At 49.4% G+C, this 13016-nt stretch overlaps 1 protein-coding gene across 1 annotated transcript in view; it reads left to right on the top strand.

The window, feature by feature from the left end:
* The first annotated feature begins 1363 nt into the window (after positions 1 to 1363).
* The window catches only part of LOC116912705 (zinc finger CCCH domain-containing protein 3-like), a 33726-nt gene continuing 22073 nt past the window's right edge, over positions 1364 to 13016 (top strand). Inside the window, exons 1-3 of the mRNA XM_032916834.1 lie at positions 1364 to 1467; positions 2748 to 4059; positions 5588 to 5784. Coding sequence (XP_032772725.1) covers positions 1422 to 1467; positions 2748 to 4059; positions 5588 to 5784 — 1555 coding nt within the window. The 5' untranslated portion in view covers positions 1364 to 1421. The remainder of the gene's footprint in view (positions 1468 to 2747; positions 4060 to 5587; positions 5785 to 13016) is intronic.

Genomic DNA, 13016 nt, shown 5'->3' with positions numbered 1-13016 from the left:
CAACTGAGGGTTCACTTTCTCCAATGGCCTTCCCTGACCTCTCACAGTGCCAAGCCTCAGCTACTCTCCATGAGTCTTCATGCCTTCCAAACCAGTACCACCTGGGTGACTCTTATACATTACCAAGTCTGTCTACCAGCACGAGGTGCAACCTTGGTTATCTATTCTTGACTCTAAAGCCAGAGCCACATGGCTGAAGCTGCTGAGTTCTGCTGCTTGCTGGAGCTGGAACATGGGCCCCTTGTTTCTATTACATTATTACCAACCTTTTGTTTTCCAACTCCTTCACTGACTAACTTGGCTGTCCTGGAACTTATTCTGTAGATTAGGCTGGGCTCAAACTCAGAGTTCGTCCAGAGTGCCTACCTCTGCCTCTAGAGTGCTGGGATTAAAGGTGTGTGCCACCACTGCCCAGCTATCTACCCCTACTTCTTAATGCTGGTCTTACAGGCATGCACTACCAAGCCCAGTTTCTAGAACTTCTTTTTCAGGTTTAACAATAAACTGTGCAGATAAAGCTCACTGGTAGAGACTTGGTTGGACTTGAGGCCTTAGTGCTACAGAGATACTGCACATCCTCGTGTAGTGGTGCACTCTTTTAAACTCTTTTAGGAGGCAGAGGCAGGCAGATTTCTGAGAGTTCGAGATGAGCCTGGTCTACATAGTGAACTCCAGGACAACCAGAGCTACATAGTGAGACCCTGTCTCTAACAAAACAAAACACTGGATAATATCCCATTTCCATGTGAACAGTCATTTGGGTTGCTTCTGGTTAGCTAATATAAATGATGACATACAAGTATGTTAGAATAGATGTTTTCTACTCCTTGGTTATACAACTACACGTGGCATTGTTTGATCACGTGGTAACTCTCGTGAGTTTTCTTCTCTATTTTAGCCTTTCCTACTAAATGCCCTCGAGAATAGCCGCAAAAAATAGCCTCCGATTCTTTTCCTAATTCCAGGTCCGGAGGCAATGGAAAGTGAACCTCTGCGAGTTCAAGGCCAGTCTTATCTACATAGCGAGTCCCCCATTTATGTTTCTCCCCAGCCACGAATACATAGTGAGACCCTGTGTCAAACAAATAAGTTGATAAAAGGAATTTCTGGGTGTAGGAGAAACTGTTACCAAACCATCTCCTCCAAGTCTTCCATGGAATCCCCACCCCACCCCCCACCAGCGGTGGAAAAGAGGGGCAGGAATTGGTGTAGAAGCCAGATGGCTGCCACTTCCGGGCGCATCAAGATGATGAGCTTTCTCGTTCTGCGCAGGCGCCCTCCCAGGGTTGCCGGGGCGACGGTGCCTTCCAACCCCATATCAACGCATAGTGAAGATCGGCGTTCTCTCGGCCCCGCCCGCGGGAAACAGTCGCGCAGTGATGACGTTGAGGGGGTCTGGCTAGGCGTCGCGGACTCCGGAGATGGAGGAAAAGGAGCAGCTGCGGCGGCAGATACGCCTCCTGCAGGGTGAGCGGGCCGCGGTTTGGGCGTGTGTTCACTTGTTTCTTGTGATCGCCGTAGACCCTCTCAGAAGCGGGTGCTGTCGGTTGCGGTCTCCTGATGGTCTTCATGGGTGGGCATCGGAGCGGCCGAGTCGGGTGCGGCCCGCCCGTAACAGACCCACCAGGCTTCTGGGCAAATGAGCGGGCTGGACTTCAGAGGGCTGTCAGGAGTCGACAGCACGGTGGTCTACCCGCGGGTGGTCGCGTCAGCTGACCTCCAGGCTCCGCTGGTTCGGAAGCCTTTCTCTTCCGCTGCCGTTGAGTGTTTTTTGGCCCTATTCAGGCACAGCCCCCTTGTACTTAGGGCTGACTACCAGCTTCTTTAGCTTCAAATTTTTTAAACCCAAGTTGGTCTTTGTAAGTGTTCATGTCGTTTCCAAAGTTTTCTCCACAGAAAATACTTAGGGGTTTGGAAAGTATGTGTTAAGGAGAGTCCAGGTGGTCTGCCTATTTGGGGCTGCTTCTTGGGTTTCCTTAACACCCGACCTGAGGTGTCTGGCAGGGTTGAGGCAGGCTCTGTGTGTGTGTGTGTGGGTGGGTGGGGTGGTTGGCTGGCAGGGTTGAGTCAGGCTGTGTGTGTGTTTGATTATTGGGGACCCAGTGAACCTGCTTGCGATCCTTCTCTCTTCCTCCAGGGCTCCATGAGTCATTTCATTGGAAAATCCTTGTGGTATTGGCATCAGGTGTTGTCTGTAGGAGATGTTTGCGATTGGGTCGTCAGTGGGTATATGTGTTGCTGTTTGTTTTGTTTTTGTTTTTGTTTTATTTTGTTTTTTCTTCTGTCTGTCAAGTACTGGGTTAGAGAAGCATCATTCTGAGGAGATTACTAAGGGCAGTCCTGCATTTTTCCCTTGAATGGGTAAACCACAGGGCCTCAGTGGAAGTCTTGTCCTCTTCTTATCCAGGCACCACAGCTTTCGGGTCCCTGACTTTTTTTTTTTTTTTTTTTGTATAGGGAGTGACACTTGCTCTCAAAACATTGTAGGCCTAGTAGGACAGTGAGTAAAAGCAGTTATACCTGACTTCAATGCTGCCATCTTCAGGATAAGCAGACAAAATAGTAATATTGATGGAGAAGCGTTTATAGAATTGACAAGCCTAGAGATTTGGATTGAACTCTCTGGTCAGCAAGGGGCTCAGGAAGGTGAGTGGGTCTGGGGTATTAGGGTAGGGGTAGTAGTCTTGATTGTTGCTGTTTTTATTCATATCTCCTAGGTAACTGAGCCTGTGATTCTGCCTTCTCAGGTCTAATTGACGACTATAAAACCCTCCACGGCAATGGCCCTGCCCATGGCTCCTCATCAGCTACTCGGTGGCAGCCACCTGTGTTCCAGGGTGGCAGGACCTTTGGCTCCCGCTACTCCCGTCCAAATCGGAGGGGCTTCTCTTCACACCATGGCCCTTCATGGCGCAAGAAATACTCCCTTGTGAATCAGCCTCTGGAATCTTCTGACCCAGCCAGTGATCATGCTTTGCAGGCATCCCTCCGTGAGGATAGCCAGCATCCTGAACCCCAGCCGTACGTCCTGGAGAGACAGGTCCAGCTCAGTCCAGATCAGAATATGGTCATTAAGATCAAGCCACCATCAAAGACAGGCTCTATCAATGTTTCAGGGGTCCAGCGGGGTTCCTTGGAAGACTGTGATGACCCCTCTTGGAGTGACCAAAGACCCCAAGGAAGCGAGGTTGAGGTCCCTGGTGGACAGCTGCAGCCTCCAAGGCCAGGAAGAACCAAGATGGGTTACAGTGTGGACGACCCCCTCTTGGTCTGCCAGAAGGAGCCTGGCAAGCCTCGGGTAGTGAAGTCTGTGGGCAGAGTTAGTGACAGCTCTCCTGAGCACCGGCGGACAGTCAGTGAAAGTGAAATTGCCATCAAGGCACACTTCCCATCCTCTGTCCTGCCCCAACGCACTGGTGTGGCTCTGGGCCGGAAGGTCGGCCTTCATTCTACCAGCTATTCTGAACAGTTTATTGGAGACCAAAAAGCAAATATTGGCCATGCAGACCGACTAGCTTCCTTGGGGTCAGTGGTGGCTCCAGTCAGACCAGCAACGGGAACCAGGCATGTCAGGGAGGCCTCACTGCTAGTGTCTTGTCGAACCAGCAAGTTTCGGAAAAACAACTACAAATGGGTAGCTGCCTCACAAAAGAGCCCCCGGGTCACTCGGAGAGCTCTCAGTCCCAGAGCAACTCTGGAGAGTGTGAACAAGGCCACTTTCGGTATGGGTGTAAAGACCGAGAAGTCACAGCATAAGGTTGACCCAGTGGCGAGGCCTGAGAAACTGGCCACACCAGTCAAGGCTGGAGCCTCTCCCAGCAAGTACAAGTGGAAGGCTTCCAGCCCCTCGGCCTCCTCTTCTTCCTCTTTCCGTTGGCAGTCTGAGGCTGGCAGCAAGGACCATACTTCTCAGCTCTCCCCAGTTCTATCTAGGCCCCCATCAGGGGACAGATCAGCAGGGGTACCCAGCAACTCGAAGCCCCTCTTTGGAGAGTCACAGCTCTCAGCTTACAAAGTGAAGAGCCGAACCAAGATTATCCGGAGGCGGGGCAGTACCAGGTGTGCTATTTTGCAATGTGCTGTCTAGGTGGGTGGGGCGGGGCTCAGTAAGTGTTTTTGGTTCCTAAATTAGGGAATTTGGATTTTAGTTTCTAGGTTGGGAAAAAAAAGCCCATGTTGGGTCTATTCAGCACCACGGATGTGTGACCTACTAGGAGCTTTGAGTGTGATTTTGGGTCATGCTTCTAGTAGGAGTAAGGCTGGAAGTGCTGTTGTCATATAAAGATGTGTCAGGTACAGATGGATGATTCAAGGGCTTGCATGGGGCCCAGTGGGGTTGGGGAAGCAATTGGCACTGGTAATGCTGACAGACCCATCCTTTCTTCTCTTGGTGAGAAACTCTAAGTTGTTTCCTCTAGGTGAGCAGGGTTCAAAAACGTGTGGTGCCAAGCCAGGTTAGGTGCTTGGGGAGCAGCACCCTGGGTCTGTCCAGTGTGTAGCAGTAGGTGAATGTTGTATGACTGTTCTGGCCAGAGCAGTGGGTCATGTGTCTGAGCTGTGGGTGGCAGACTAGGGTGCTGCGCTCTGTCTTAGAGTCTTAGGCTCTGCCTAGACTTTCCTGCTGTTTTTACTTGGGGGCTTTAGGTTCTAGGAAGTCAGGCTTTGTGGAGCACTCTGCCCGGGTCCAGACGGAAGGATGCACCGTTTGTGCTATGTGGAGTGTCTGTGAAAGGGACTGCAGCACTGCTATCCCAGGCTTTTCCTGCCTTGTGCTCGGTTGCCACCTTCCAAGTGTCCTGAACCGTTGGGCGTCCATTGCTCCAGAGGAAGCAGATTGACCTTACATCTCTGCTGGCCCTTTGCTGGTAGCCAAGTGACCAGGCCAAGCTACTGGTTTATGAGCACACATCACTGAGATTCTTATCCTTGGATGCTTGTAGGAAACTATAAGATGGCATCATAGCCCAGAGTATATGGTCAGGGGTCAGGAACTTCAGTTCAGCCACTGATGGCAAAGGTATTGTCTGCTTACCAAACAGAGGACCTGTCTATGCTATAAGACAGTGTTCTTCTAAAAGATATTTACTGTCCTTGTCATCAGTCCCACTAAGGAAGTTCTTCTGCTGTCTTACTTTGGTCCTTGGCTCTCTTAGATGCTCACTTCCTCTGCCTCTGTGCTTCAGACATGTGCTGTCTGTGGTTTTCTGAGCCTGACTGCCATGTTCACTGTGCCTAGAGAATAGATTTCTTCTTATCATACTGGTGCCTTCCTCTGTTGTGGGGACCTCAGAGGGGGGATTTTGTGGTATCCTAGAAGATGTGCTTGGGAGATGGCACCTCTTTTTCAGGAATGCTGTCCTTCTCTGTCACCTTTTCTTGTAGTCTTGTACTGAAATCTTGTACTAAAAGTCCATGTCGCTTGGAGAAGGGCTGGGGCAGGGACAGGGACAGGGACAGGGGAGGGTCTGAAGCCACTCTGCTCTGCTTGGAGAACATGGCAACCTGTTCTGTCTCCATCATGACAGAGATGCTTGGGCAGATCTACCCAGTGAGCCTGTTGGTAGTTTTTTGTGTTTTATCTTCATAGCCTTCCTGGGGACAAGAAGATCAGCCCCTCAGCTGCCACCACCAACAAAAACCATCTTACCCAGCGACGGAGACAGGCCCTCCGGGGGAAGAGTAGCCCCATTCTAAGGAAGACTCCTCAGAAGGGTCTGATGCAGGTCAACAGGCATCGGCTGTGCTGTGTGCCATCCAACCGGACCCACCTCTCCAGCAAGGAAGGTATGACGCGGAGAGAGCTCTCGGTACTGGCTGAGGGTGGGCTGCACTGCACTGGGATGACCAGGAACCATGTTAGCAGAGTGGGGTATGGGACCCAAGTGAAAGGCTGGAGAGAGGGCTGGGCTGGACATGGCTGGGTTCCCCTTGGCCAGTTGAGAAGGATGGGTTGAGAGGCTTACAGCTTAGGGTAGAGAAGATGTATAGTCTGCTAGTGTTATTGCCTGGCATTGTGTGGGGAAGAGCTGTGGGGTCCTTACTGGAATCTTCTAGGATAGCACCACTTGCTTGTGTCTGTGGGGTAGTCTATGGACATATCTACTGGGAACAGCAGAGATTGTCTCTTGCTGGCATCGCAGTGTCCTCCTGCCCCACAGGTGGCCAGAGAAGAGTGAAGGGTGAGGGGTCTTGAGTTCAATGGCTCTACCCATGGTGCCTTGGATATGTTAGTGGCCATTGAAACTGTTGGTGGTGACTCCACTACAAGTGGAGGAATGGATGGCCTCTAATTATAGACAGAAGTGATGACCACACAGTGTCCCTGGTATTTCTGTTGCAGGAAGGGCTCTGGGAATCTTTCTCTCCATTATTCACCTGCTTACCCACTAAGCATGTGATGGGCACCTTGGGGCCAAGAATCGTCATGCTGGTTCCTGGGTTACCGAGCCACATTCTATTGGAGATGAATGGCTGCCTGAGCCCTTGTCAACAGCCTGGACAGTTGGCTTTGGGTGGTAAAGGTGTCCTGAGAATAAGAAAGCAGAGCGTATAGTTATGGGCTACAGGTAGTGTGTAAGGACTAGGCAGGCATTAGGAGTGTTTCTTGAGGAGATTTGAGTGAGGAGAGGAAATAGCGCTCAGCTCTGCAGGTGAAGACACTGGGGGAACATAGAGTGGAAGGAAGACCATGTAGCAATGCGCTCTGTGGGATCAGAAAAGGGGATTCATGGGGTTGGGAATTTAGCTCAGTGGTAGAGCGCTTGCCTAGGAAGCGCAAGGCCCTGGGTTCGGTCCCCAGCTCCGAAAAAAAGAACAAAAAAAAAAAAAAAGGGGGGGGGATTCATTACCCCAGTGGAAAGGGCACTTGGTAATGGGGAAGCTCTTTTATGCCACAGTAATGAAAGGGAATAGGTTCTGTGATTTCAGGGAAGGATGGAAGACGGAGCCGGGAGACAGCCTGTGCTGCCGCTCTCGGGAATATCAGGTGACAGGACTGGGCTAGCAGGCTGGAGTAGACAGGATGGCTAGCATGCAAGGCCTGTGTGTGAGCTCAAGGGAGAATCATCATCTAAGCAGTAAACGAGTTGTGGAAACAGAAGATGCTAAGCCTGTGTTCCTCAGGTAGTGGTTCCAGAGACTACTACTCTTTATTACTCTAGATAGGCAAAGAGCCCAGGGTGAGCTGTGTACAGGAGACGGGAGGAGATGGGAGTGACAGTAATTCCTCTGGGCTGGAGCCTGGATGGATTTGGCTTGTTTTAGGAACCGGCTTGTAGTTTCCTCAGCTTCCTCTTGCAAGGCTTACTGTCTGCCTCTTTCCTTGCTTGTCTAAGAATCCCAGCTCTGGCCAGTCTGTTTGATTCCCTGGTCTAGAGTGCTTGCCGTATTGCTGATTGGAGCTTTTCTATCTCCAAGCAGGTGCAGCCCCCAAGCTTATGACCCCAGATAGGTGGGGTCAGTGGATAGGGGCTGCCCCCAAAGCTAGTGCTTAGGGTCTTCTCTTTCTGCTTCCCTCCAAGAAAACATTTAGCCCTAGTTCCGGATTTTTCCTTGGTGCCAGTACGCTGGTGTCTAGGGAGGGACCTCATTGCTCAGTAGACTTTGTGTACCAAGGAATTGGGTAGCCTAACTGCTCTGGCCAACCCCTCCTCCAGGTCCCTACCTGGCCCTATTTTGTGGCTTAGTAGCCAGCAGAGGGCGCACTTGCCCCTTTTATCCCTCCTTCCACCCTTTTCTGGTAATTGATTGCCTAATTTCCTCTTTATGTGAAAGAAAGCAGATATCAAGTAATTTGCAGCAATAACCTGCTAATGCTGGGCCAGTATCGAAACTCCCCTGTTCATTTCAAGTGGCAGATAAAACACTAATACATAATTATCCTTGCAAATTGGATTGTTTTAAATAACCAAAAGGCTACGGCCAGAAGAAAGCGATCCCATCTCCCTCGAGTTACTCTTGCAGCGTAATTGCCGCGTTCAATCAATTTCCCTGGCATTAGAAATTCCATCACAATCAACATTAAGCTTTATTCATTGTGATGGCTAAGAGCCGGGCCATTTCTCCTCTTTTTCTTAACTGGCAAAATTAATCAGGGAAAAGATTTTAAACATTTACCCGTGCGAAAGAGGTCAGCGCTGCCACTATATTGCTCAGCAGATAAGGGGGCTAATAAAAAGAAAATTGAATTACTAATGATCACCAGGAACCGAGTATATAAAACCTGGCAATCGCCAGTTCAGGAGAAGGAGAATCAATTTTCTTGGGACAAGGTGCGCTCATTTTTTATTTTGGCGCGTATTATCAGCAATTTAATTTGAGAGCGCATAAACAGGAGGAAACAGTTAGGGAATAATGAGCCTGGAGGTGTAAAGTGCCGTAGGATATATGCTGTACACAATTTATTTGGCACAACAGATAATCGCTTTAATTGAATTCAAAACTGCATTGTTCAGCAGCCATGGGGCTGCTCAGGCCTGGGGACTGAGAGTATCAGGAAGGTTCCAGTCTGATGTAGTGTCTCTCTTCTGGTCAGCCTTTGGTTATGGGCTGGGATGAACCCCCAAGAGAGCCCTGAGGTGGTCAAGGAGGCATGTGTGCTCGGTCTGCTACTGAGACCTGCTTAGTCTGCCTCCCATGGACAAATGTTAGAGAAGGCATCTGGGGAGAGGAGATGAACCTTTAGGGATGGTGATTGGTAGTTGCCTTGTGTTGCTCTTCCTCTGGTCAGCGTGGGGATGTGGGACCTGGGAGGCTTGGAGTGAGCTCCCACGCTCACTCATGAGGTGTGGCCTAGGCCTAGGATGTGGCTTGGCTCCCAGAGCTGTGTGCATGGGTGCTGTTTAATCTGATATAGCACCTACTGCTCTACCTTAGTACCAGTAAGTCATGGGCTTCTAACCAATAGCCTCTTGGAAGCATTAGCTGTCCGTTGCCAAGAAAGAGCCATTGTGGGGAGACAGGCTATGTGTTAGCACCTCTCAGGGGTAGGTGTGAATAGAAGGCCCTCTTCTTTTATCTGCCCATGGTGGATATGTGGCTATTGCCTGTCCTATTCTTCCTATAAGTATGTTAAAATGTTGGTCTTGGGGTTTAGTTAAAAACATTACTGCTTTTGCAGAGGATTCAAATTCAGTTCACAACTGCTTATAACTTCGTCTCCAGGGAATCTGTCACCCTCTTCTGGACTTCATGCATATGTGCATGCATGCACACATACCTACATAAGGGCACACATTCGGAGATCATTTAAAATAAAATGTTTTTAAAAACAGGACTGGGACAATGGCTTAGCAGTTAAGAGGATGTACTGCTCTTCTAGAGTACTCCAGTTTGATTCCCAGCACCCGTTAGGTGGCTCACAACTGCCTGTAACTCCTGTTCTTGAGACATCTTAACACCCTCAGCTTCCATCGACACCCATGGCACGCAAACACACACACACACACACACACACACACACACACACACAAACACACACACACACACACACACACACACACACACACACACACGCACTGTTAAAATAAAATGAATTGCAGGGTGTGATGGTACACGCCTTTAGTCCTAGCACTCTAGAGGCGAAGGCAGGTGTGTAGATCTCTGACTACGGAGTCAGTTCTACGACAGCCAGGCTATACAGAGAAATCCTGTCTTGAAAAACCAAAAATAAATAAAATGAATGAATTATATAAAAATAAACAAATGATAAAATAAAATTTAAGAATTCTTTCAACAAACCTTGGCCTTGCCCTGGAAATAGTCTTCTTGGTAAAGGATTAATTAGGTGGGTTCTGGGTTAGGGCTTGCTAGACGACTGGATAATAAGGGCTAGGTGAACTTTCAGTTCACCATGCAGACTGAGGCCTACCAGCCTCCTAGGTTTTCACCTGAGCCTCCTGGGGATAGTTACCTACCTCCAGGACAGAGTTCTTCGGCTTGTGGCAGGAACCACCCCTCAGTTCACTGGCATAAAGATAAGTAAGGCTCTTGGCTACTTGTCTGGCCATAGATCACTCAGTGAAGGTCCTCTTGTCCTGCCTATGGTGAAAGCCTGCTGGGATGGGTGTTCATTCCCACATTCAATGGTTTTTAAGGAAGTGCTCAGGGAGTCTTCCCAGTATACGCTCTGTTAGCTTCACTCACCCTGCTACAAACTGGGTCGCTCTTTTGCCATCCTCAGCCTAGGACTGGAACCAATCTGAGGACTGAGGACCCCTTAGATGTTCAGTGTTCTCTCAGAGCTGACCTTACCCTTCATTTCTAGCCATTCTGAAGGCAGCCTCCCCAGAGCTCTGGCCAGTCTCTCTTAGTGTCTGGGTGAGGCCTGCCTTCATACTGTGGTAGGACAGCTTCTCCGTTGCCCCTCCTGGCCATTTAGACAAATGTTTTTAAGCCTGCTGACCTGATTTTATGTGCTTTTAGGCCCTGCCCATCAGCTTCATTCTTTGGCCCTTAAAAAGGCCTTGCATCCCCTGTCCTGGCAGAGTTCCCAAGCAGGCTTTTTGGTATACATGGGTCATGGATCATTTCAGATCATGAATCATGCTTTTTTTTTTTTTAACTATTCTGGGATAAGGGCTGCTTGCCAGGTGGTTTGGGATATGGGAGGAAACCTACCCATATTCCTCCTGTGCTCATAGCTTCACACTTAGTTTGCCCACTCATCCGTGATACTGGGGATTGAACTCAGGGCCTTGAACGCACAAGCACATGCTCTTCCACTGAGCTCCATCCTCAGTTCTCTTTTTTACTTTTTACTTTTAGACAGAGTGTTACTAAGCTTTTCAGTGTGGCCTTGGACTCACACTGTAACCCAGAGAGGCCTTTGAATGTTATCTGCTTCAGCTTCCTGGGTAGCTGGGATTAGTTACCCTTCTTACTTCATCACATTTATTTTTAAAACCTAGGCTACGTATGCAGCCTAGGCTAAATATGCAGCTAAGGATGTTCCTGAACCTCCTGCCTCTGCCTCCCAGTACTGCGATTATTGGCATGAGCCACCATCCTGACTTCTTGCTTCTGATTAAGCCTGCCTTCTCTCTGCCTAGGTTTTGTCCTTTAAAAGCCTGCTTCTTTTTGAAAGCCTTACTCCTTCTTGGCCAGGACTTGTTCATTCATGGGCTAGATCCTACCCCTGTCAGTCAAGTCCCACCTCTTCTGGCCAGACACTAGACTTTGCCCCTTCAGTAAGCCCTGACTCTGAAGGCTTTTCCCATATCCAGTCAGATGTTCCTTTTCTGTGAGTAGGCCCCACCTACTCTGGCTAGCCATACCTCCACACTCCACATTTGCCTACTTTCTGCAGATATATAGGGTTCCTGCCTTTATTCAAGCAACTGCTAAGTGCCCATGGTCAGCCTTACAAGCCTATCTGCTTTAAGATCACCGTGGAATTCCCACTTCCTGCTTCATTTTCTGTATTGTGTGGATTCTGTGTTAATTGTCTGTATTGCTTCACTAGAAAGGCCTTGTATGAGGGCTTCGTCCTACTCTCGTCACATAGATGTGAGTCTCTTGGTGCCGAGCAAGAAGGTAGCGTATCCCATTTCAGAAGCACTGTCTGGGACAGGGTTTCCTTCTGCACAGTATTCTGGATGAAGGTTTTTCTCTCTAATTCTCACCACATATGTTAGAAGCCAATTTCTGGCTTCAACCCAAAGCTTTTATTGGGTGAGCAAGCCCTGCTGGTTGGAGGATACCTGTTTCATCTGACTTAAGCTGGGTAGGGCTTGGTCAGTATGTGGGCAGAAAGGAGTGCATCGTGGCATGTTTGATGCCTTTTGAAAGCAGCTCTGCTCACTGGGAGATCTCAGGTCCTTCCAAGGCCTAGCCTATTGGAGCATCATTGTATTCAGCCTTTGAGGCTGAGAGTCTGAAAGGACTGACCTGCGAGGGGAAACAACAATATTGGGATATTATTCCTGCCCTGTGCCAAGTGTTCCTGGTGGGTGGGAGCCAGTAGTGGCATGCTAGAAGGGTTTATGAACATCCCATAACACTGGCTGGCTATGGAATGGCATTGTCTCACCACTTGTGTCAGTGAGGGCAGTTGGGGAAATCTGGAAGCAGGAGGGTTAGCAGATGAGAATGCTCACAGACTGGCTATTCAGCAGCAGTGTGATCTGCGGTCTCTCAGATGCCCAGTCCTCTGCTTGTCCCTGAGCCTTGTGGCCTCTGGGGAGCTGACTTCCAATAGAGTTGAGCCAGAGAGCAGTGTGGCAGTGTGGTTGTGACAGCATCCTTTCCTACCTGACCTAGGCTTTGGCAGTAGCTCTTGGTGGTCTTGGCTGGCTGCCTTCTCCAGTGCAGCCCAAGGCAGCGAAGCCGAGAGCTTCAATCGGGATCCCAAGTTAGACAGCAAGGATGCACGCTGCTTTTCTCTAGTCATAACTACACTGAGGCAGCAGATGCTATGGGAAGGGTTTTGGAAGTGCATTGAAGCCTCAGGTACTTTTAGGGTACACACGGTGGCTGGTTGCACGTGGTGGGATAGGGCTCAGGGCAGGGATCTGGAGATAGGCCGGGCTTGATAGATACCCTTTAATGGTGGGTGCTGGGAGCAGCCACATCTGGTATTCAAGTTCTAGAATTTGCCTGAGATGTTGTACACATAAAGTACACATCCTCTCTAGGCTGGTTGGTACCATTGTCTTCTGAGGGAGTTTGGATCTTCTGTGTTCTTTGCACTACTGTCTTTTTTTTTTTTTTTAAAACATATCCATAAAATTATAGGGACTCCATGCAGATCAAGGAGCTGGACCCTTCGGGTGTTCCCGACCTGTGTGGTGTTGCTCTGTGCTATGTGGTGGCCGTTGCCGCTGCCTGGGAAGCCCTGCCCAGTGCCTCAGGTCTGCGATCCATTGTTGCTCACTGTATGCAGCTGGACTGTTCGATTTTACTACGGCAAACACTATTAAAGGGCATGAGAACAGTTAAATCTGGAGTCCTGCTTTCATAAGGGAAAAAAGAAAATGCTGAATTAGGTTCTGAGAAAGGCATCCGCAGCGATCCTTGGA

This window comes from Rattus rattus, chromosome 1 (assembly GCF_011064425.1).
Source record: "Rattus rattus isolate New Zealand chromosome 1, Rrattus_CSIRO_v1, whole genome shotgun sequence".
Taxonomy (NCBI): Eukaryota; Metazoa; Chordata; class Mammalia; order Rodentia; family Muridae; genus Rattus; species Rattus rattus.
The sequence above is the reverse complement of the archived record's forward strand: the minus strand, read 5'-3'. Positions and strand labels throughout refer to the sequence as shown.